At 43.8% G+C, this 24314-nt stretch overlaps 1 protein-coding gene across 6 annotated transcripts in view; it reads right to left on the reverse strand.

Moving 5' to 3' along the window:
* The window catches only part of CADPS (calcium dependent secretion activator), a 389515-nt gene that overhangs the window by 218732 nt on the left and 146469 nt on the right, over positions 1–24314 (reverse strand). For all 6 annotated transcript variants that reach the window (XM_073350983.1, XM_073350980.1, XM_073350977.1 and 3 more), the window contains exon 4: positions 7915–7995. In XM_073350983.1, coding sequence (XP_073207084.1) covers positions 7915–7995 — 81 coding nt within the window. The remainder of the gene's footprint in view (positions 1–7914; positions 7996–24314) is intronic.

A 24314-nucleotide genomic window follows, 5' to 3' on the forward strand; every position in this document is an offset into this window, starting at 1 on the left:
GCGAGGCTGTCAATTTCACTTGCGATGTCACCTAGGCTTTGACTCCAGATCTCCCAGCTGTTTTCTTCAACACCCCCTGGTTGTCTCATTATGGTCCTGAAGTGCGAATGGGGATCTAGGCCCTGGGCACTGCTACCGTGGGATGGGAGTTTAGAGGTGACCGACTAAGCTTCATCCCAGTTACAAGCTCAGGATCCTAAGGCCTAAGTCCTGGTTGCTGCACTGAACCCAAGCAATGGGCAGCAGCCTGGGCTAACCAAGTATTCCCTCCATGGGGCAGGCAGGATAGGCCTCGGGGCAGCAGTAGCCCACACAGCCTCCCCCCCACCTCATTCTCATCCATTGCAGGAGAAGGGTTTGTACAGATCCGCCAGCCCTGGGTCTCACCTGCCTGCCAGGGCATATGCAGCTCCGGCAGAGCTCCGTAGCTCAGAAGGGGCATGGGGACTCCATGTGGGCTCCCTGCAGGCTTCACAAACCCCTGGGACACATACCCGTTCCACTCCCTACCCCACCTGGGCTAGGAGTGGGCAGGGCCTGCTGCTAAGGCATTAACTAAATGAGGAATAAACACTGGCAGGAAATGAAGCAGTGAATGATTCTAGTCCCCTCAGCACCTTCCCTGCAATTTCTTTGCAGCAAACTGGCCAGGCAGGTAATTCAAAGGGCAATCTTTCTTTCAGGCCAAGATTTTCAGAAGGCCTCGAAACCTGCACTTGAGGCCTAATGTCAAAAGAGAGCTCAGCTTCCATCTAGGCATTTCAGTGGGTGGCTAGATTTTCAGGAGTTCAGCCCGTTGTCACAATGGTAGCGTGTGGGTGCTGGGGACCTGCGGTAAAACTTTCAAATGCACATAAGGATATGTCTACACCGCAAAAACAACAAAAAACCCATGGCAGTGAGTGTCAGACCCGGGTCAACTGACTCTGGCTCGCACTCCAGGGCTAGAAATAGCAGCGTAGACATGCCAGGTCAGTCTCCAGCCCAGGATCTGAGACCCCCCCCACCCTGAGTAGTAAAGCCTGCACGGCTACGTTTAGCCCTGAGTCAGCTGACCCAGGCTTTGAGACTCACTGCCATGGAGGGTTTTTTGTTTTGTCAGTGTAGACATACCCATCCCTAAATGACTTAAGAACCCTAATCCCACTGATTTCCAACGGCTCCTACGTGCGAAAGTCACGTTTGAGAATGGGAGATAGGTGCTTTTGGAAACGTTATCCCAACACCACGGCAGGTACTGAACATTTACAATCTGGCTCTGAGCTCTTTTGAAAATCTGTCCCTAAGTGTTTCCTAAATTAGTGACAACAGACCAGAATCTACCCCCAGATTCATTCGGTACAACTTCAGTGACCGAAATGGGTGCCAGCCAGGGGCGGCGCCAGCCTCTTCCCTGTGGAGGGGGAGGGGGGCTGAGGTGGGCTAGACAGAAAATTGGGGAGGCTGTGTCCCCACTTGCCGTGAGGCCTCGCCCCCTGCTCCTCCTAAATTCTGCCCCTCCCCTCCCTCCCCTCTAACAGCCCAGGGAGCAGCGGCCATGGGGGCAAGGCCCAGGAGTCAGGGTGAGTCAGTCCAGGCAGCTGTGGGGAGTCCCGGACCTTCAACCTGCCCTGGGCAGCACGGTGGAGCCGGGGCTGCTCTCAGGCCCCCCAGACTCCTTCCCAGGCTTACTCCTGTGCTTCTGCCGCTGGTGCAGCTGCCACTGACTGAGCTGGGCGCCTGGCCAGCAGCCACCACTCTCCCCCCTCTGCCTTCAAAGCTGGGCGGCTGGCAAGTGGCGGCTGCTCCAGGGGGTAGCTAAGGCACATTTTGGGGTGACTACAGCCCCTGCAAGCCCCCTAGGTGCCGCCTCTGGTGCCAGCAGCATAGGGGCTGGAGCTTGGGGTGCAGAGGGGGGTGCGGCACCCCCTGGCTTGAAGTGGTTGTCATTTTAAACAGGGTTTGCAGTTTGGTTCAATGGCTCTCAGCATCCCCACTACACAAATAGTTCCAACACCTCTGGCCAGCAGCTCATGAATTAAAAAGCCATCGACATTGTCAGTAAAAGGTTGCTTGGCAATGTTTTATTATTTTACTACCCAAGGATCCAAATCCAGGACTATCCATCCCCTTCGAAGAAATGAGCCTCTAATTCCAGGACTGTCGTAAGACATCTGATGCTTCTGTCCATCCCCCTAACTCATCTCTGCTTTTGACTGTTTTATAGGGGGCACCAGTAACTGTGCGAGGCATATGCTATCTGGTCAGAGTTCACTTCCAGAAAAAGCTCTAAAAACAGAACTGTGGAGACGACTTGAGAAATATCTTCTTACTCAAGGGCTGACAGTTCATAATGACACCATAAAAAGAGGTTCATAAAATGCACCCTGGAAAAGAAAACAAGACCATGTTTCTGCCAAGAAACCTTCTTAAGGCTGTAGAAGAAATACAAACAGCAACACAGCCTGGCAGAGTGTATCAGAGAGTACTCAATGGTTTATTCATTACAAACACATATCAAAGCAACACTTGTGCCAGGCAATTAAAATGCAGCCTTCAACCTCAAATCTCCATTGTCAGAAACTATCCTCTCAAGTAAATTATTCCTGGCCAAAATCAAACTATCTAATCGTGTTGTTTGATGGCCCGAGCATTACATAAGACAGACCACCCATAAAAAAAATCCCAATGTTTTTTAAATGGTGGGAGATATTTTTGAAAGCTCTGATGCTCAAACATTTAATGTCCCGTCCCTGCACTACTCATCTCTCCCAAAGTACCACCTTCTGAACTGCTTCCATACATCACATTTCAAATGCAGTAACTATCAGAAACAAAAGCTCACTATTTGTTACCAGTAGCTTCTCCATCAAGGCCCAAACCCTGTAGTTCTTGTTCAGACGAGACTTCCACTGAAGTGGGTGGACACATCTGTGAGACAGGTTGGAAATCTGGGGTGTGTGTGTGAGGCAGCTCAGAGGAGGAACAAATTGGATAGATATTCATGGGGTGGTGGGAGGGTCAATAGATGGCTGGCAAGTGGGGTGAGCAGGACCGATGTTGAGGGTGGAGAGTTGAGGCACTTTGGAAGTGGGGCAAGATGGATTTATCTGTGTGTTAGGTTATCAGGTTTTAGGACATTATATGGAGATGCAGATGTTGACTCATCCTGACAGGAGGACCAGGTGAGTCTCACTAAGTCCAAGTCAAAGAAAAAGGACAGGAGGAGTCTCTAAGGCTAAAGGGGAGGTAAGAGGAATAAAGCAGCCCAGAAACGTGCATGTTTGTTCCTTTAAATACTAATAGAAAACTGTGGGATGGGGCCTGAGCTTCTGATACTGATGGCGCATGTGTACGGTGCTGAGAACCGGTGGGGACTCTGCCCTTTCATGAGCTGTCTGGGGAGCAGTGGGAGGCTGAGATAATGACACAGGTGGGTGTGAGAAGGCAGAAGTAGCAGGTGATGATACAGCAGATGAGATGTCTGGGTGGGAGTTAGCGAGCTGAGGCAGGATGGCAGGGATGGATAGCACTGGGGTGAAGCAGAGAGAGCAGAAAGGAGTGAGCCCCATGTAGGAAGGCTCCCACTGCTCTCGCACAAGGGGACTGACTGGAAGAGGGGCAGGACTGCAGCCAACGGATTCTCAGCGATAGACTCCATTATGATTATGATGGTATCACCCAAAGGCCTTAATCAGGCCTGGGGCTCCATTGTGCCTGGCTCATAGAAACACATGATTCATACCCCAGACCTCCCACCTGTGAAGGGGTGGATGCAACAGGGGGAAGGCTGTTATAGCCCCGTGAGTGGGGAGTCGTCTGGCAGGAGGATTCCATCCCTTCCATAGCACTCCCCTCCATCTAGGCTGTGTGCTCGAAAGAGAATTTTGCCCTAAACTATTAACCTTAAACCCCAAATACAGGGACAGGACATAAATTATATAATTAATTGTGTTCACTGCCTACGAGACAACCAAGAGTGGGGGCAGCACTGTGCTAGAATCATAGAAGATTAGGGTTGGAAGAGACCTCAGGTCGTCATCTAGTCCAACCTCCTGTTCAAAGAAGGGCCAACCTCAACTAAATCAGGCCAACCTCAACTTTGTCAGGCCAGGCCTTAAAAACCTCCAAGAATGGAGATTCCACCACGTCCCTAGGTAACCCATTCCAGTGCTTCACTGTCCTCCTAGTGAAATAGTGTTTCCTAATATCCAACCTAGACCTCCCCCACTGCAACTTGAGACCATTGCTTCTTGTTCTGTCATCTGCCACCCCTGAGAACAGCCGAGCTCCATCTTCTTTGGAACCTCCCTTCAGGTAGTTGAAGACTGCTATCAAATCCCCCCTAACTCTTCTCTTCTGCAGACTAAATGGCCCTGTACAAACACACTAATAGACTGTCCCTGTCCTAAAGAGCTTACAATCTAAACAGGCCAGACACAGGGTGGGAGAAGTGGTCTAACACAGGCAGAGTGAACAATGTGAGGGCTGCAAATGGCATGGTAGTTCTAGGATTTTTTTTGTGGGGGTGAGTGAGCAGGATTTGGTTAGGAGGAGACCAGCTAAATGGAAAGAAGAAAAAGGGAGCGGGGACATTGAAGGGAAGGGGGACAGAGCAAGGAGAAGAGGAAGGAGGGCAGGTGTGGGATGAATCTGTGGTGAAGAGAGACTATGAGGGATGCAGCAGGAGAGGATTAGAGCAAACAGCCAACTGGCACAGGGCAGAGAAAGCCCAGTCAAAACTCAAATTCTTGGACTTCACTAGCATTGCAAGATCCCTGCTTGGGCTACTTCTGAATTTGCTCCTACTGGCTCGAGTCTCTGGCTGGCTCCTCCCTGCAGTTTTTTCAAGCCCACCTGGGGAAAGTGGGAACCACATAGGGCGAGATGTGAGATGCTCTCAACTGTGCTGAAATATATACCTCTGGCTTGGTGCAATGAGACTGCCAGCCATAATCCTGCTTTCATTTAATATGCGGGAAATTTGGTCCAAAACCCAGGTGCAGCAATCCATCCCCATTCAGCAGAGCATTTGAACCATGTGCTTAACTTTAAGTCAGTCCTTAAGTTCAGCTGATTTTAAGCACATGCGTAGGTGCTTTGCTGAAGTGGGGCCCAAAGCAGGACTCCACTGAACACCAAAAGCTGCATTTGAGCTATCCTGGGCAGAAGAAAAGACACAGCTCTGCTCGAGCGTTCCAGTGTGTGGATCAGGTTACTGAGTGATCCTGGGCAAATAACTTATTCAAAGTCCCATAGCTGGCCATTAAGTGGCTCAGCAAAGACAACAGCACTGGGGCACTCCTGCCACTTGGTCCTACTAGACCGCACAGCTTCCACCACATCTTAATTGAAAATATCCTAACTTTAATTTCTTATATGATGAGTTAATCTACCATTATAACTGAAACTCAGTGATGGGCATCTTGGTGCTGCAAAGTACTTTTTAGTGCATCGATTTAGTGCACAATCAATCACCGTGCATGATACAATTCTGCAACATGGACCAGTAAATTAGAGATTTTTCTTTTCATAAAACTAAAGACTAGCCTGGAACTGAATTACCGGCTGTGATACGTGAGCACAGAAACTAACTTTGTGCAGAAACTATAGAGAAGGATCCAGAAAATCATCTGGATGCCAACAAAAAGCAGCATCCATGGAGTTGTGAGAATAGCAAGTATTTTAGTATGCAGCTGCTGTAGGATTTTGATATGCTAAATTGGTGGCTAGCAGCAATCGTGGTAAAGGGATTAAGTAATAATATGTACTGAATATACTACCATGACTGGTATGCTGGTTTCAAATACAATTTCCCTCCATGCTCTGAAGCTGCATTTTGAAAGTTGAGCCTGCAAAAGGGAAGTTTCAGAATATATTTGTTTTAGGAGCTTTCACATGGCCTAGTCTCATAGGCCTGGTAGCAGCTTGTTTATGTTTTACTGTCCTTGGGGGAAATGAAAATGGTATATTTATGTTTGCAAATATAACTCGTGCAGTTGCATCCTCTGCTGACTGCCAGTGAGTTATAAATAGTACTGCCCTCATTCAAAAATGTAGTAAACATAAAGTTAAATAAATAAATAAATAGGTAGAACCTCTTGAATCAATACCCAAATACCCAGCTAACATTCTCAAAACCTTAGATGCTGACAATACTTCATGTAGAGTTTCTCTTAAAGAAAAAAGAGACGGTTCAATATTTTCCTTAAAATAATAGGCCACCCCGATCTAAAAGAGGGGAAGAAGAGTCAGTTTTGATGATCTATCTGCCACTAACTTGCCATGTGGCTCTCAGACAGCTCATTCTCTCCATCTGTAAAATAGGGATCATACCAGCTACCCTCCCAAGGATGCAGTGATGAAGGTTTGTACAGTGCTTTGAAAAATGCAAAGCAATCTGTAAGGATGTGATGTACCCACAAGTGCTGCTGCTAAATAATTAATAATAGACTACAAATACATACTTTACTCCCAATGATCTCAAAATACTTTACTGAGAAGCAGCTTCAAGATTGCATTCCTTGTAGAAAGCTTCAAAATTCTGGTACAATAACGACATTTATACTTCAGGGAATTACAGTTTATCATGGAGGGACTCATAGTGTGTCTTTTCTTCTCTAGAATAAACCAGAGGGGGTCAGAATTGGCCATTCATTTTGTGGCAGGGGTGTTGATCAAATCTGTCTTGTAAAATCCATTCAGGATTATTTTATTATCTGGCCCTGTCAGGAAAGTATGGAGTCTTATTTGCCCACTGATATGGGAGGGCTTTGACAGTGTCAGATTTTTACCAAATATATAAAGAGACTGACTTTTCTGTGTTTGCAAAGAGGAGCGTGCATGGGTGTTTATCCTCGGGAACGAGGAACCCACCTGAGTGCCACTGACGGGGCTGGAGATATGCTGGCAGTCTGCATTTGGCAGTCTGCATTTATTCCGTATATTTGGCGGGAAAGGGCAAAACCAGCTTTTTCACAACACTGGCTGCTGGTGGAGGTGGGGAGTTCTGATTTGTTGTTTGCATCTTGAATTGAAGTGTATTTAGTTTGCTGATTAGATTTCTACTAGGTTTTCTGTTTTTCTCTTTTCTTCTCATGGGGTATCCTGTCCTGACTATTGATTGCAACATTTCAGTTAGATCACAGAGGTACTGAGCATGGTGCTGCAGAGCAAACAAGTTATGCCGTTCACATTTGGGGTTTGATATAAGTCTCAGGAGCTTTGGCAAAATCAGAGGTGAAATCCTGGCCCCAGTGAAGTCCATGGCAAAGCTCCCAGAGCTATTATCCTTTTTAGGTCATCTGAAACTCTGAGAGAGCTACCCTGATACCAAACAGAGAAATGACTTGCTTCAGCAAGCTGTGGTGTGGTGACAGTCTGCCCCAGCGGAGTGGTGTGGTTCCAGATGCTTTGTTGCCAAGGTTAGTTTTGAGGGAGGGCTCATGGGCCTGCTGCACTGGAGAGATATCAAAGGCAATTCCACTGTAACACGCGAGGAGGGGATTGTCCCAGACAGGAGTCTGACACTAGGCCAGGAGAGTGCCAATCCACCCTCGCTCAGTGCTGATATTTGGCCAAATGTGGTTCTGTGTGCACTAGCAAATCTGGAGTCATTGAGGGAAGTTACCTACTGGCAGGGAAAGAAACAAACAGAGGAACCAACCCCAGCTCCTAACAAAATAGCTGCTTCTAGGGAAGAAACCCAAACACCTCAGAGTGCCATTTCCAACATCACCTCTCCAGCGCCCACACTCATCCCCCAAAAGGAATTTGGGGCCTGACACTAAGAAACACAGAGTGCCTGTTGATCCCACTAATTTCACTGGGAGCTGTGGGGGCTCAGCATCCCTGAGGAGCAGGCCCTGAGAAGAGGGGTGCATGGTGGCTCCATGGAGCTATGTATGTGCCAGTTACTAGTTAGAGTTTTCTTACCTTGGCAATTTGATCTGCCATTTGAAGGCGTCCATCTAACTCTCGTCTGATCTGCGCTGCTTGCTCATCTGGATTATCCAGCTGTGTGGCAAAACAGAAAAAAGGTAAACTGAGGATTTTTAGGATGAAAAAAGGCCACCATAGCACCACCCAGGAAAAGCTTGTTCAGCTTCTCAGAGCGTATGACTTCATTACATTATTATTTAACATTTGTATTGTGCTAGCTGTGACAGGCACCAATCAAGGTCCAGCCCCTTGTGCAAGGCACGGTACACGCGCATATTGATTCATTTTTCCAAAAATTCTTTAAACAAACATGCTCGGTTGAATGCATTTTGTCAGATTGCATTAGATGCCCACGTAGCTACCTCTGTGAGTAGAAATTCCGTCGTGGACAGATATATGAAGCCCCCTGGGCTGCTGGGCCAGTTCTACGTTCACTGATGTGGGAAAACCAGCACTACTGCAGAGGGCAGCAGAGAGGAGCAAATGGGGACATAGAGTTGGTCTCACAGAGGCACATGAATAAGGCTGAGTCGATCAGATTATGTGATTTTATGTGACCTTTGCAACTTCAGCCCCGCATGGCAGGGCTTGGGCTGTCAGCCCTGAGCAGTGGGGCTCCAGCTTCCATGATTTATTGTTTATTGACCACGTCCTGTCAGTGACTTTTACTAAAAATACCCATGCCAAAATCTTAGCCTTACACATGAGGCATGGTGGGAATTCACTGGAGATAAATTTAGTGTATGCTCTAAGGCCCAAATTTCCTTGCTTCTAGGGCAAAGTCTACCCTGCCTTTTCACATTATGCTTTCTTCATTAGTTGTCTTACCTATGGGTCAACATTTTAGGCTTCATTCAGGCTCCTGGGGAACCCAAAGGCACAGTTCTGGAATGCACTAGCCTCCTGTACAGATTCCTGACAGTAATGGCGGCATGCCTTTACGTAGCACGTCAACCTACATCATCAGAAGATATCTGTACCTATATAAAGGGGAAAGGAGGATGTTTTGCTGAGGAGGACAATAACTCCAAAACACACTTCACCGTCCCTTTTATTTTTCAGGCTTTCACTACATTTGCTAACCCCCCCTACTTTCAAGGACATAGCAACATCCTATTCCTTTAGCATCTTGTCCTCTTCCTCCAATTGTTCATTTTTAGCTTCAGGTTCTGGAATACAAGCTAGGGATTCATGCTCTGGACTCTCATCAGTACTGCCATTGCAACTATTATGCACAGCGAGTGCTCCAGGTTCTTGTTTGGTCTAAAAATACAAGGAAAAGCTGTGGTGACCAGGGTTCCAGTTTGTTCAGCAGAGGATGTGACAGGCTGCTCTTGAAGTTTCCATTGCATTTTATTATTGCTTTAAGTGCCTTGCAGTGTCCCTTGTGTCAGATCAATTTGGTCTGTTGGAGATTTTAATTAACCAACTGTGACCGATGGGGAGGGCATTTAATGGCAGCTAATGACTAATGGCGGGAGGTGAAGCCAAGGGCCTAGAATGTGGCTGGTTAGCAGACGCCTGAAAGCACTCTACCCAAAGGTCATCAGTACTGTTATAAACCACTAAGATATGTAGGGGTAGGTAAAAGAGTAGCTACCTTTTCCATTATTTTTATTTACATATTTGTTGAAGTTAGATGTCCCATCACAGATTTCCATGGACACAACGTACTGTTTTCAGCACGGCTCTTTCCCTAAGCAGTTAAAAGCAGAGGCTCAGTCCTGAAGTCTTTCATGAGGCAAATGTCCCAGTGATTTGGTCCCAAGTTCTGAGGCTATTCTGAGTGGGCCACATTGGGCACCAGTTTCATTTTACTGGCAATAAAAAGCATAGATAATAGATTCAAAAAGAGTCTTAACAGATTAAGAGAGAGAAATAAAAGAGGATACTCTGATGTGTTATTGTTTGAAGGATTATATCAATACCTTTGTGATTCATGCATAATATTTCCTAGGGAATTTAAAATTTCACTGTAATATCCACATTTACATAAACACTAGGCTAGCCCCTCAGCCCTTGTGCATCCACTGAAGTTACTGAAGCAGTCCTGGTTTACACCAGCTGAGGATTTGGCCCATTATATTAAAAGTTCTTGAATCTACTGACTTCCGTAGCAATTTGGACTGAATAAAGATTGGGTAAGGGCTTCACTACCGTGTCATACAGGAAATAACTTCCTAGCGTGCAGGGATCATAACAGTGAAAGTATAGCTGTGCTTTTCTATTTGTTGTGCGCTATATGCAAGTGTACACAATATTCACCTCGACACACACTGGCTTAACCAGCCCTTGAGAATTCTTAAGGCCATTAGTTTGCATTGCAATGCTGTTGTGTGTCCTCTCTCTCTCTCTCTTTTTCCTTAAGACCATAACCCTCACTACAGCCAATGTACATCACCAATTAGCTGAAGTGTTCAAGGGCGAGATCTTTTCACAGTCCGCTGCGTGGAATCCTGCACTGACTCTGAAAGCTCTGACAGGAAGGAGGAAGAGTTGCACTGACAGGAAGGAGGAAGGAGTTGCATGTGACAGTTAAGCACGCAGTTCCAGCAGGTTTCTATGACACACAGGGGCTAACTCTCTCTTACATCAGTGTAACTCTGGGGTAAGTCCATTATCTTCAGCATTGGTACAAGTGTAAGTGAAATCAGAATCAGACCCAAAAGGAGCATACAGGAGGCAGGACCGGATTTCCAGTTAGGTACAGTAGGCATGTACTTAGGGGCACTAGCGGTCTACAGATGCCTAAGAGTTAAAAGTTTCATTTTTTTTTTTTAAACAGAAAACACGAAGGTCAGCTGTAGGCGGAAGCACTGAAGATGCTGTGCCTTGCGGCACGTAAAGTGTAAATCCATCCCTGATAAGAGGAATAAGAAGGTGCCAAATAAGGCTTGGCAAGCCAGTTAACTGGCCAGTCAGCTACCTGCCTATTTCACCACAGTCAAATATAATCAAATATTTCAGCAAGAATGACCTTATGTAGGTGGTGGCCTACCTTTCTGATTGTTAGCAAGCTTACTTAAATGTCTCGATCACTCACTTTACTATGTGCTCAGGCCATCTGATGGGAAAAAGATGAACTAACTGAAAGTTGAGCCTCTTGATTCGCTGGAATCTTCTAGAACAGAACACTGCATGGGGGTGTGTGTCTTTATTTGTATACAAGGCCACCAATGCACATAGCCGTTTACAAAGCGCATTAAAATGATGATGATAAAGATATAGATGAAACAACTGAAGCTGTTAAAGAAAGAGATAATGAAAAGCAAGGAACTTGAGGAGCTGGCCTGCTGCCTACCTACCATAAGTGCACTTAAAGAGGAGGTTTTTTTATAATTGAAATGTTTTATTGCATTTTAACTTCGTTTTTTTCATTTGCAAATGTTCAGTCTTAATGTTTGTATTTAAATGCTAAACCAGCCATTGCTAAAAGGGTAATAATTATTCTTTCATTTTTAAGAACTTAATTTCATTGTATTTTGCCTTATTCTGAGCTCAAACTCAGTTAAGTCACTTTTTTTTTTAAAATAATTAGGCAAATATTTATCCAAGGCTAAACCTACAGGAGACCAGAGAATCTTACTCTTTATTACTGTTCTAATAAATTACTGCTTTAAAGGGTTTGACCATTTTTGACATTATTCGACACTATTTGACCAAGATTTGACTGGTCAGTGACCAAGTATTTTTGGACCAGTCAAATGCCCAACTTTATGCTGACTTTATAGACACTTTCCCAACTATAACGACAGTTTAAACTCCTTCGGGGAAGTTGAGACACAGCAGGAACCTGAAAACTTCAAATCGACAATGGGAAGTAGGAGTGCTGGTAGCAACGTTTCTTTTGACCAGATACAGGAGTGTCATCCAGCTCTGCAACATTAAACACTTCAATACTGTTCTGGTTCATCTCTCTTTTGTAAATATCCCTTAATGCAAGTGGAAACGGAGTCTCCTGTCTCAGTTTATTAGTAGTATCTGTTTAGGAGACTGGGGAAACAAAAACTAATATCCAGGACCACGATATTCGTTCCGTGACAGTACCAATGTCACTTTTTATCTCTTGTAAGAAATAACTTATCAACCCCCTCCAACTTTTACTGAAGTCAACCACATTTAAATTAGGGTTTTCTTTCTCCTAGCCATTATCTTGTCTTGCTATTTGGCTCTTCTAACAATGATGGTCAGAGTGACCTGTTCTGCCTGTCGGAAAGCAACATCACCTTAAGACATTGTACCACTAGTGCTGTCAGTCACAGATTCCCACAAAGCAATTTTATAACCTGGATTAGAGTTTCTGTAACTATCTCCCTATGTATTATCCTTCTCCAGAGACAAATTACTCCACAGAGCAACCACTTGCCTGGCGCAGTGCAGTCTGGAAAGTTACAGCTACAGCAACCATTCTAGTTTCAATTCCCAATATGACTAGATAGCAGCGCTTAGGTTTGAATGTATTTGCAATATGCCATCAAAAAAACTGAACAGACAGGTATGCCATAGTTTCCTTCCTATTGTCTCCTTGCATAACTTAAACATTTCTTTTCCCCTCAGATATGTATGCATGTGTAGGTATGCTGATGTGCTTTAGTAGGTCTGATTTCCCAGAGAGTTTAGTCATTACAGCTGCCATTGAGGGAATATATATTTCTGATACAACTGAAAGGCCTGAGTCACTGATTTAACACAAGCAACAAACCTGCTAAGCATCGTGGGCCTGATCCAAAGCTCACTGAAGCCAATGAGAGTATTTCTGTTCCTGTCAATGACCCTTGGCTCAGGATTATTTGTACTCCATTCCCTGTGGCTGTGCCAATTATTTCATAATTTGGTCTTTTAAGATCAGAACTCAGCACAGTGTTGCTCTGGATTCTTATAGGAAAGCACTATGGGGCTATGGTCCTGAAACCAATAGGAGCTGTGGGAGCCCAGCTCCTCTCAGGATCAGGCCGTCTGTGACACTTTGTTAAACCCTCCCTGCTGCACCACGTTCCCCAAATACCTTCCCCCTTAACAAATGCATTGTGTGGACTTGCTTCCACTAGACTGGACAGACTCTTTCAGAGCAGCTCCGTTAAATGTGGGAAATGTACCACGCCAAGTTCCCATTTCCTTTAGAACTCTGAAACAGGAATTGTTATTCCAAGTTCGATTTGAGTGACAGTAATTGAGGTTGATCACATTACCCCAAGTAACCCGCATTCTAAATTTAGAAATCAAGGATGCTGCCTTCTAGGAGAGCTGTCCTTCTAATATGCTAATAAGCCAGCACAATGCCTGACAACAGCACTTTCTAGACTATCAGGATTTTGCAGGCATTTTCCAGTAACGCCGCAGCTGGAGAAAACAGTGTGAACCTCTCTTGTGAAAGGAAGGATATGACTAGGGAAATTATTTGTGTTATGAGGTTACATCCACAGCAGCATTCTCAGTCCTGATCTGGAGGGTAAAGCATTCCTTTTTAAAAGGAAGCGTTGCCATGACCAGTTGAACAAAGCGATATGAAGAGCCACACATCCTTACAATTTTAAAACATTATGCAAGCTTTTAAAGTACTTGACTCCCAATAACATGGCAGCTCCATGGCTACCACTCATTCTTTGAAAACTTATCCAGAACTAGTCTGTAGCATAATAGTAGCGAAACTTAGGCCTGGTCTACACTGAAACGTTAGGTTAACATTGCTAGGTTAACATTGCTAAGTTAACCGTAGCTATGCCAACCTATCCCTATGCCAACCTATAGCTACTCAACCTATCCCTGAGTGTAGACATGGCTAGGTAAGTGGAAGAACTTTTCCATCAACCTAGCTACTGCCACTCAGAGAGGTGGATTACAGCTACAGAAAAACCCCTTCCATCACTGTAGCAAGCATCTACACTCCAGTGCTACAGCAACATAGCTACAGCACCACAGATGTGTTGCTGTAGAACCCATAGTGTAGACATGGCCTTAGTTTACCAAATACAGTAGAAGTCTTTCTCCTTGTAGAGTAAGGACTAGTGCTAACGAGGGCACTGATCCTAGATCGGGAATGTTGAAACGTAATTTGCTTGTGAAACACAGTTAAACAGTTAATGTAAAATAATGACAGGTTTCAGAGTAGCAGCCGTGTTAGTCTGTATTTGCAAAAAGAAAAGGAGTACTTGTGGCACCTTAGAGACTAAGCAATTTATTTGAGCATAAGCTTTCGTGAGCTACAGCTCACTTCATCAGATGCATCCTTTTCTTAATGTAAAATAAGTTATCCAAGCAATATTGAACAATCTGGTGACTGGAAACTATCCCGGAATAGCAATCAAAGCCCAATTTCTTAGCTAAAGAGTCAGCAATTTATTTTCTGCAGTATGTATGCATACTTTGTATTCAAAAACTGACAGCCAAATATATAAATGATTTACAAGGTCAAAGAAAAACTGAATTAGTCTGGTTCTGCATTATGACTTTTTATGGGTATGCTATGAATAAAGCAAAGATATAAATCATAAGGTTGCCCCAGTCAATTAAGTCTGAAAAAGTATTATAAATCTCAGTGTACATAAGATATGTCACATATGCCAGTTTTTTTTTTTCAGCAACATGTCAGAAATACAGGACATGCTCAATTTCCAATTCTAATCTGCTCATTACACAACTGCCTAGTTGCATATTGGGTCTTTTCTTACGTCTATCCACACATGCCATTATTTCTTTCCGTTTGCGCTGACGAGAGATTTACCTTGGTGCTACTGTTGTTAAAAGTTTAAAAATATGTAGATTTGACTCAAACTAGGAACAAAAATGTATCAGAACCAGAGTTGTCTGCATCTGAATGTACAGCAGGGTACATTTATTTGTAGTTACCAAATGTTGACTGTTCCTTTACAGTAAAAGAATCTGGCAAAAAAGATTGGCTTATATACAAACTATTTTTGAAATATTCTTTGACTGGATGCAATATTTTTTTAAAAGGAGGTTACTGACATAAGGAGGACTTTAGTAACAATCCATCCTATGATTGTGGACAATTGATACACCCTCGACAATTTATAAACCCTACTCAAGAACTGTTTCAGGTTATTAATAAAGCCTCTTCATTATGACAACCTTGCCAATTAGCATTCAAAGTTGGAGTCTATGACACTGAGTCGCACTTACCACGAGAACGTGGCAAACTCAACTTCTGTACTTTAGGGACATCGTGAATAAAAGACACTGCACTTTAGGAGGAGGAAGAAAAGTCAGAGGAGAAGGAAAACAACCACTAGTAATTTAACCTGAACTATTTTAAACAATATGGAGTGCAACACTAAGATGAAGCAGTAAAGAAATCTGAATCAAACCAGTTTCAAGTCTTATACTGTTCAGTTTGCTACTAAGACACGTGCACATCCTGAACCATGCTTTATGTTTTAAGGTGATCAGCCAAGATTCTGATCTCAGTTATATCAGTGAAAACGAGAAGGAACTTCATTGGAGTTAATCTGGGTTTTCATCAATTAAAAATAACAGGCCACCACTGATCCCAGCTTAAATGCTCTAGCAACGGCTTTGTTGTTACAGACAAAAAAAAAAAACCCATCAAAGTGCAGTTGTAGTCAAAAAAGTGACTGGAGAGGCTATCAGAGCACCATATTTATTCCCTCTTCATGACATGCATCTCAGACTGTTTAAAACGAGAGAGGGAAGAAAGCTCTTCAAACCCAACCTATTTCTGAAAAACAAAATCAAGCTATGACTGCGCTTTCTGCTTTTTTAAAATCAGCAGCAGTAATGCTGATTTGGCAGTCAGACCTTAATTACGATGGTTGAAGATGGGGCTGGATACAAACCAGCTGACAATCCCAGAGCTACACAGGCTCTGTTAGCTTTTAACATTAGATTTTGTCAATAGCATAAGCAAGCTCTGATTCATAACACGTAAGACGTTGAGAAGTGTAAGAACTGATTTGACTCTTCCATTCTATTTGTTCACAGAATCATGGAAGATTAGGGTTAGAAGAGACCTCAGAAGGTCATCTAGTCCAACCCCCTGCTCAAAGCGGGACCAACACCAACTAAATCATCCCAGCCAGGGCTTCGTCAAGGGCTTAAAAGCCTCTACAGATGGAGATTCTACCACCTCCCTAGGTAACTCATTCCAGTGCTTCACCACCCTCCTAGTGAAATACTGTTTCCTAATTTCCAACCTAGACCTCCCCCACTGCAACTTGAGACCATTGCTCCTTGTTCTGTCATCTGCTACCACTGAGAACAGCCGAGCTCCATCCTCTTCGGAACCCCCCTTCAGGTAGTTGAAGGCTGCTATCAAATTCCCCCACCCCCCACTCTTCTCTTCTGTAGACTAAACAAGCCCAGTTCCCTCAGCCTTTCCTTGCAAGTCATGTGCCCCAGCTCCCTGATCATTTTTGTTGCCCTCCACTGGACTCTCTCCAATTTGTCCACATCCTTTCTGTAGTGGGGGGCCCCAAAACTGGTCGCAATACTCCAGATGTAGCCTCACCAATGCAGAATGTTGTTTAAATAGATGATGCTCTTATGTAAATACTAGGAAAGTAAGACAACAATACCACACTTCAAGTGAAGTGTTGTGCATCCTTAAATATTTAGGCCTGAAATTATCATAATGAGCAACACAATTAGAAATATCCTCATGATGAACTAGAAGGATTTTTATTAAAAAGATGAAACATACAGATATATTCTTCAATTATTAGCCTGGCATTTAAAATATACAACTTAGATGTGACAAACACCGTCTACACTACTGTCTCCAACCATACAAGCCAGCAGCAAGTGCGCCTTGCACTACTTTTGAATATAAGACGTTGGCGATGCAGTACCTCCGCTTTTTACAAATTATCATAGCAGCTTGTGGATCGTTGCAAACAGTAATTTGCTTAATCAGAACAACATAAGTGATGCTGTACAAGAGACAAAGATGAAAACAGCCCTTGAACCTGGAGCGCGTACAGTCTCAGGGTTGACTCTGTGCTCATTGATATCCATGGCAAACACTCCCATGCATTTCAGTGGTGCAGGATCAGACATTAAAAAATAGTCTTTCAGGAGACAGAGCGCTGGGAAATCCAAGAGAGGCAACAACTAAAGTGTTCTATTCCCTCTCTGTCTCTGAAGAATGGGTATGTCCAGGACTATATCATGGACTCGCCTGAGCTGGGGGTCTGCAGAGAAAGCTCACCTTCACATTACAGGAAATAAATTAACACTTGACTCAAAATGGCCACCTGAACACTAAAGTCCATAACATAAAACACTCCATCACTGACCCATGACCCGGCCACGTTTGTTAGGTTAAGACAGGGAGAACCTTCCTTTGCTGTCGCAGCCTCACCCAGAACTGCCTTTAAAAGAAACAGCCAGCTTTTTTTTTTTAACTGGCCTGCTGGGGTCCTAGGATTGGCTTCTTCTTGCTCCTGAACCTTTTAGCCACTGGAGGACCAACAAATAGCCAATCCTAGGAGGTTTCTATAGGCAACCCCTGTTGGCCCAAACTCACTGCTCTTTTCCACAAGGACAGCATCATAGGGTGGGCTGTGCAAGGCTGTGGGACCTCCAGTAGGGGGCAGCAAATGCCTGGTATATCTGGCACAACCCCCTATATATCTTAAGCATGGCAGTCTTGTAGGCTGCCAAATACAACAGCATTACTATCAAGGAATACAAGATATAAAAGGCAGGCAAGGAACATCATTATTATTATTGTTCTTTTTATTACAGCAGTACCTAGAGATCCCAATGAAGATGAAGGCCTGACTGAGCCAGGTGCTGTACAAAGAGAATGAAAAAGAATCCACGGTCTGAACAGTTTGTTATCTAGTTAAATACTGGATCCAGTCAAGCTGATATAGAAGATTAGAGGGAGGCTGGTGAAAGGAAGACAAGGTTAGTAGCAAGAGTAACACACTCACACACACCAGCTACAAGCAGAACTGGCAGGTTTCAAGTCCAGTTCTTTTTCTTAGTTTGCTTTTTTTAATAAAAGGGATTATAGTGAATCTGTGAATTTAGTCAAATTTAGATGTATACAGAAGAAAATGGTCAATTTTTTTAGTTGTGCGAGAACAATAATACACCCACCATTATATAATGAAGCCGCACTTACCCAAGTCCCTTTGGGTGAAATTCACCCCGTGCAGAGGGGCAGCATAAAGCCTATGACCATCTTGAGACGTAGTTCCCTTGAGTAAGCCCTATTTCAGTGAGGCACCGGCCTTATGCTGACTCATTGCAGAGAGCTGAATTTCACCAATTTAAACTAAAGGTCTTATCAACACAGTAGTTTAACATACTACAAACAACCATTTTAAGAAGATATTCATCAACTGTACTGCTTCTATGGCTGTGATGCTAAGTACAGGCTTGTATGCATTTAATAATCAACCTACATACTGCAGATTGGGTTGTGCTTTTTGGAACATTAATATTCTCTGAACCACCACCATACAAATGGCAAATCATGCAACCACAATACCCAAAGGCTTCAAAGAAAAAGTTTTATGGTGCTTACCACTCAACCATGACATGTGCCATCTAACTCAGCAAATGGTTGATTAAATATTTCAAGGTAAACACAATGTAAATCTGTGCTGAACAAGATAACAATACGGGTGACAATTTGCAGCTTTGATGTAGGGCTTTTAGAGGGATCTTTTTGCTAGTAAAAGGTGGTTTGACTTGGTAATGTACAATGAGAAAAAAACTGAAAAATTCATAAGCTTCTTTTAATTAATAATTAATCTGTAAGTCAACGTAGTCTAGCAATTTATAGTAGCTGACACCATAGAGTGCTGAAGGCTATAAAAAAAAAAATCAAATGCATGCCTTCTGAATTGATACGTTTCCTGGCAGCCCTTGGTTTCTTATCAGAAAGCCACTGCTCCCAGAGATAAAGCAGGCTGTTTTTGACATAAGACAGAAGGACACACTGTAATATATTCTGCATTGTGAACTGTACATGACGTCCTGGAATACCATTGATGCTGTGCTCATAAAAACTGGGGATCTAAATTTTTAATTTTTGACAACCCCCCAGTCAGGTAGGATGTTGAATTTTCTCTTAAAATTGGAAATGTGAAAGATGTTAAGCTGTCTTGGTAGCTTAAGTCACTAATACTTTCCTAATGTGTTAATCCTCTGCACAGTAAATTCCAACCCTAGTAGTGCCAGCTGTTTTGGGATTTGAAATGACGAGGAGGAAAAAGGAGAAAGAATGGAAGTTTCGATGTGTTATAGACCTCTGTGTCATCAGGCTTATGTAAGGGGCCTTGCACTGTTATCAGCTCATCTGGATGTAGACTCTTACCACTTAAAATATTCAAGGGACGTTTTCTGAACAGTACGCAGAGAATTAGAAGTGCAAGTCCTATTCTCTGGACACCATGCTGACAAGCTATCTATTAGAGAAGGCAGATAATAATAGCTGGTAAATAATTGTAAAAAAATATTTTTTGCAGGGCTCTGGGGGTTTTTTTTTTTGTCAAAGAAATGCCTATTGCAATACACAGAAATCTAGGACACAAATGAGCCTCAGAGGAAAAATAGCTTCTTGATTTAAGAGCTGAGGATCCAGTGTGCAACACAGCCGGAATGAGATTTGGGGGTAGCTAGTTTTGTCATCTTTCATCTTCATTATGCTTTAACAAGGCCATAACAGCGGCATTTATACCAGCCCTCCATTGAATGTATTTTAAAGAACTTTATTGACAGATGATACCCATTTGCCAGCATTCGTACACCAGGCAGGAAGTATTTTCCTTTGCTCCCCAAGGCTCAGACTCAGGCGTTTGACTCAGCCCTGAGAATGGCATGTTGCATGGATGGAGCACCATGATGAGCCTCCAGAAAGCACGATGCTGCAGGGACCCCCTCCCCATGGACAGCAAATATACTTTATTATCCCTACTAGCTGCTCCATGTGGTGGTGGGGGGAGCCATGACTGCCTGCTCCCTAACCCCTCACTCACAGTGGGAAGGGGAGATATCAGGCACGTAGCCACTGCACTGTCACCTCCCCCAGGCCAAGATCTAGTAGGTCCCATGCAGCAGATCAGGGGTGTGTCTGTGTGTGCCAACATCAGGAAAGAAAAATTTCCATCCCAAAATAAGAAAATACTAGTTCAGAGAAATATCAAATGCTGCCCACTGCTCCAGAGCTCTAGAATCTTGAAAGGGAATCCTACAAAACCTTACCTGCAAGCATCAATATCCTGTACTAAATCCATGGCCAGGCACAACAGAGACAGGGAGATATGGGAATAACTGTAGGGAGTAGGATTTTTTTCAAATTGACCACAGTAATCATAGTATAAAAAGAGGCAGAAAAAGAAGTCAACCTTTTCCGGTATCAAGAGAAAAAAAGTTTTAACTAGTGCACGTCTTTTTATGAACCTTTCAAGAAGACCTTGATTCAGCATAATTTCTGTTATACTACTCACTACCGTCACTAGTAATTTTACCAAAAGTTTTTCTGCTCTTCAATACAAGTAGCATCATTAAAAAGTTGCCGAAGGGTACCTTTAACTTAGAGTCCCTGGAAATAGTCTCAGGTTTAGAGTAATCAAAATATTGATGATGAAATGCAAAACTTCTCTAAATTGACAGAATTCGAAAATATTTCCAGTTTATCTTAGACTTTTGCTAAGGTACACAACATTTTCAAGCAACAGCAGGCCCACCTGCAGAGGAAATGACTGAGATTCTGAGCAGAAGAGACCAATTTTCAAATCAAAATGAGCAAAACTGGGGCCCTCTTCTGAGCAAAGGCAGCAGCCACCCTGAATACTTGCAAGCCTCATGTTGACTAGACAAAAACTGTCATTGCACACAACTTTGGGAAAGGGTCAAAGTCAGGCAAATCAGGGAAAATATTTCCAGCAAAATTCCATGAAATGAAGTTTGTGCATGGAGAAGATTATTCATTGGTTATTTCATTTCAATTTTTTTAAAACTGTCAAATAGAGAATTCAGCAAACATAATGGACACGTATCCAACTGGTTTCATAAGCTGGGAAAAAGCCATTCAGTATAATTTATTTTAAAATTAATGGAATAAGTTACTCATCAACTATCATTTGACTAGCTCTGCTTGGGAATTACACACAACCCCATTAGATTTGCCAGTTAGTAATCGTTGTGCTGTCTCATTCACTTTTCTTACAATTCACCACCGCCTCTCTGGATTGCACAACTCCTTCTGCATTCTGACCAAGCATTTCATCATCCACTGAGCTGACAAACATTGACTACATGTAAGTTTTGCTGGAGAAGAGCTGTATGTAATTTTCCAATTAGCTATGCAAAATCTGACCTTCTGCGATGTGTAAATCATTCACAAATAAGGCCACACACTACTGGCTGTTAGTTAAGTAGCTGCAGACCATTGGTTATTTTTGTTATACCAGCAAGCATCCATATCACCTAATGAACTAACCCTGCAGTAAGAAAATAATCAGAAGGTACTAGAGTGAGCTATTTAAGGTGGCACAGGGGACTTGCACAATGTTGTAGAGGCTGATGTTTCTTTCTTTAATAATTGAAATCTTATTTCACAGTTCACAAGCTTTAGGGCTGTGCCTGGATCCTACAATAAAAATATTCCCGAGACTGAGGCGGTTGGTCCACCCTTCCTGAATGCTAATGATAGAAGGTACAGCCGCTATATTTCCACATTTTATCTACAGCTTTGTCTGCCCAAGCCCTCTAGAAGACATTAAGTTAATACATGCCAGAACATAGGTCTTCTTAGCAGGTTTGAACATTTGAAACCTAAATTAGCTCAATTTTACCTACCTATTCTAGAAAGAGGGTCTATAAATGCTTGTTTAATCACACTAGTATGCAGATTTCCATGATGTTTCTGAAAATAGTAAAGTAAATCCTGCTTCTCTGGGGTAAAATTAAATTAGCAGTTAAATTAGCTTTTCCTCAAATCATTAGTTTTGAATATACCAAGTAGCAATTTTAGTAGAGTGTCGGTGGGGAAACAGTGGCTCTTCATGCTGTGCAGGCAGCATCCTTTAGGTAGCTGAATTGCTCCCTAGAAGGCCCATCTCTACGCTGCACCAGTGAATCTGTTTGTTTTTTCCAGTGGCACTGTGGCATCACAGCCAGATGGTGCCACTTCCAGGAGTTAGGTTACCTTTCAGTTAGGTGCAAAGTGAAACGGCACTGGCAGAGAGATGGCAGCTGTACAGAGAGCTACTGCTTACCTGTAAACTGGCAGGCATCTCTCTGCTCACGGCACAAGGAACTTGGTCATCTCCTGCCCTGGATGCCATTGTAGTAATAAATAAATAAATAAATAACTACATACATACACTATTGTGCCCTGCACCCTAGACAGACGCTCCGGCATGGCTTTTACCTGCTAGGCAGGTCCTAACCTGGCTGAAGCCTACCAGTGGCACTGCGTTTTTGCATATGCCAAATGCTTCACCTTCCACTGGGTGAGGGGAGAAGGTGCTTTCCCAAAGCGATGCCACTAGGGTGCTGGGGAACGGAGCCGCAGGTGCTGTTGGTGACGTGTATTCTGCCCATTGGGGAAGCTGACAAAGCCTGAGCAGGAAGGAAGTTTTGGGCCAGTCCCTCTTGCCAAGATCAGGGGCTCAAAGACGACTCACTAGTCTGGTGGCTGGCCAATCATGGGCAATAGGCCTGGGGCTCCTGCCACCACATGGGTCGTGATTTCTGGCAAGGTCTTCCTTCTTTGGTTCACTCTCACCTGCTGTCACAAGAAGCTGTAGCCAATCTGACCCCACATCGCTGGTCTGTTTAGGGACTGCCACGGTGCCTGCATGAGTGGGAGAGCTCCTCAGATCCTTTCACCCTTGCAAGTTCACATCTGGCTACCCACTGCCAAGCCCCCAATATTCCATTCACCAATCAGCATGTGCCTGTGGCATGGGAGGAAGATCGGGGAACAAAGCCCTGTGTATGGCATTGTAAATGAAATCTAGGGGAATTCTTCATTCTGATCTAAATCATTAATCGAGTTGGGAGCATTCCATGTTTGTCCCTTCGCAAGGACAGATTGTTCTCTGCTGCTGCTGGGGGGCGGGAAGCAATTCTAGCAGAAAATTTTCAAGTGAATTACGTGAAGGTTACATATTTATGAGCAACAATACATCAAGATAAATATTACATTCAACAAAACAGAAAGAGAGAGTGGAGAAAGTAGATGTTGCCTGCTCTTCTGTACATTTTCAAAGGCATTTAAAGAGTAGTTGGGGTTGGACTGGGAAAGCAAGATACCACTCTCCTAAAGGAACATTCTTTGAAGTTATATTTAAAGCACTTCTGGAGCCCCAGAATTCCAATTTAAAATCATTCCAGGGACGTACTGGTCACCAATCATCTAGCTGCAGACACTGGAGCGTGGAACAAAAAGAAGGGACTGATTACTCAGGTATTATGGCATTGTACAAGGGTGAAAGGCACTCCTATGCGGAGGGCCAGTACCTCACGTATGTGCCCTGTAAGCCCCACTCCAAGGACATATAGCCCACGGTACAACGGGGCCTGCAGTGTTCAGGTGATTTGGTCAGATTTTTTCTTTATAGTTCATCTGTTACACTAGGATTCCAAGGTGAAATTCGAATCAATATCTGACAAAACATTTCATGTTTTTTACTGCACTGCACAATAAACTATGATTTTGAATAGCTAATCTGGCAGTTTAAATGTTCATTTTAATGGACATGGGGGGAAAAACCCTGTATATGCCCAACATATGGAACCCATGTGGGGTATCATTAAAAACAATTACAAACCACACTGGACAGGGACCACATCCTGAAAGAAGTCTTTCCCAAAACCCCTTGGTTGCCTTGGTAATCGTGCAGCCCTGTGCACTGCTGCCCCAGCTCTTATCAGGAGCACTGAAGCATGAGCAGCTGAAGGAAGTGATGCCACTGGATGCAGCCTTCACCTGGGGGCTGTGGGGTGAAGAGGATCAGGGTACACAGTGGAGGGTGGGTATTATGCACATTCTCCTGGCTCAACTACAACATAGTACTAGAATAGCATTGTGGCTTGACTACAGGATGGCCGAATGTATCATTCTTACGGTGGACAGGCCTTTTTGAAGGAGGTGGTTTGGCAGTGTATCCTAAAGACAATCAGACTCTGGACGAGCTTGATCTCTGGAAGACTGTGCAACAGCTGGTTCCCCTCACCTGAGAATGCTTTATCTCTAGCTCTAAAGGGCTTCACTGTGTGTTTTGTGATCTGCATTGTCGCAGAGGAGAGCAGCTGTTTTGCTGGTTCATAGATCATACTTGGCTACAGCATGGAGATTGCTAAAGCCTCACTCCTCTGACAGAGGTCAGGTGTCCTTCAGACCTTTTTTCCCCCCACAGGCTTCATCCTTAGGAGGATGACTAGGGGAGCAG

Source organism: Lepidochelys kempii, chromosome 7 (assembly GCF_965140265.1).
Source record: "Lepidochelys kempii isolate rLepKem1 chromosome 7, rLepKem1.hap2, whole genome shotgun sequence".
Lineage (NCBI taxonomy): Eukaryota > Metazoa > Chordata > Testudines > Cheloniidae > Lepidochelys > Lepidochelys kempii.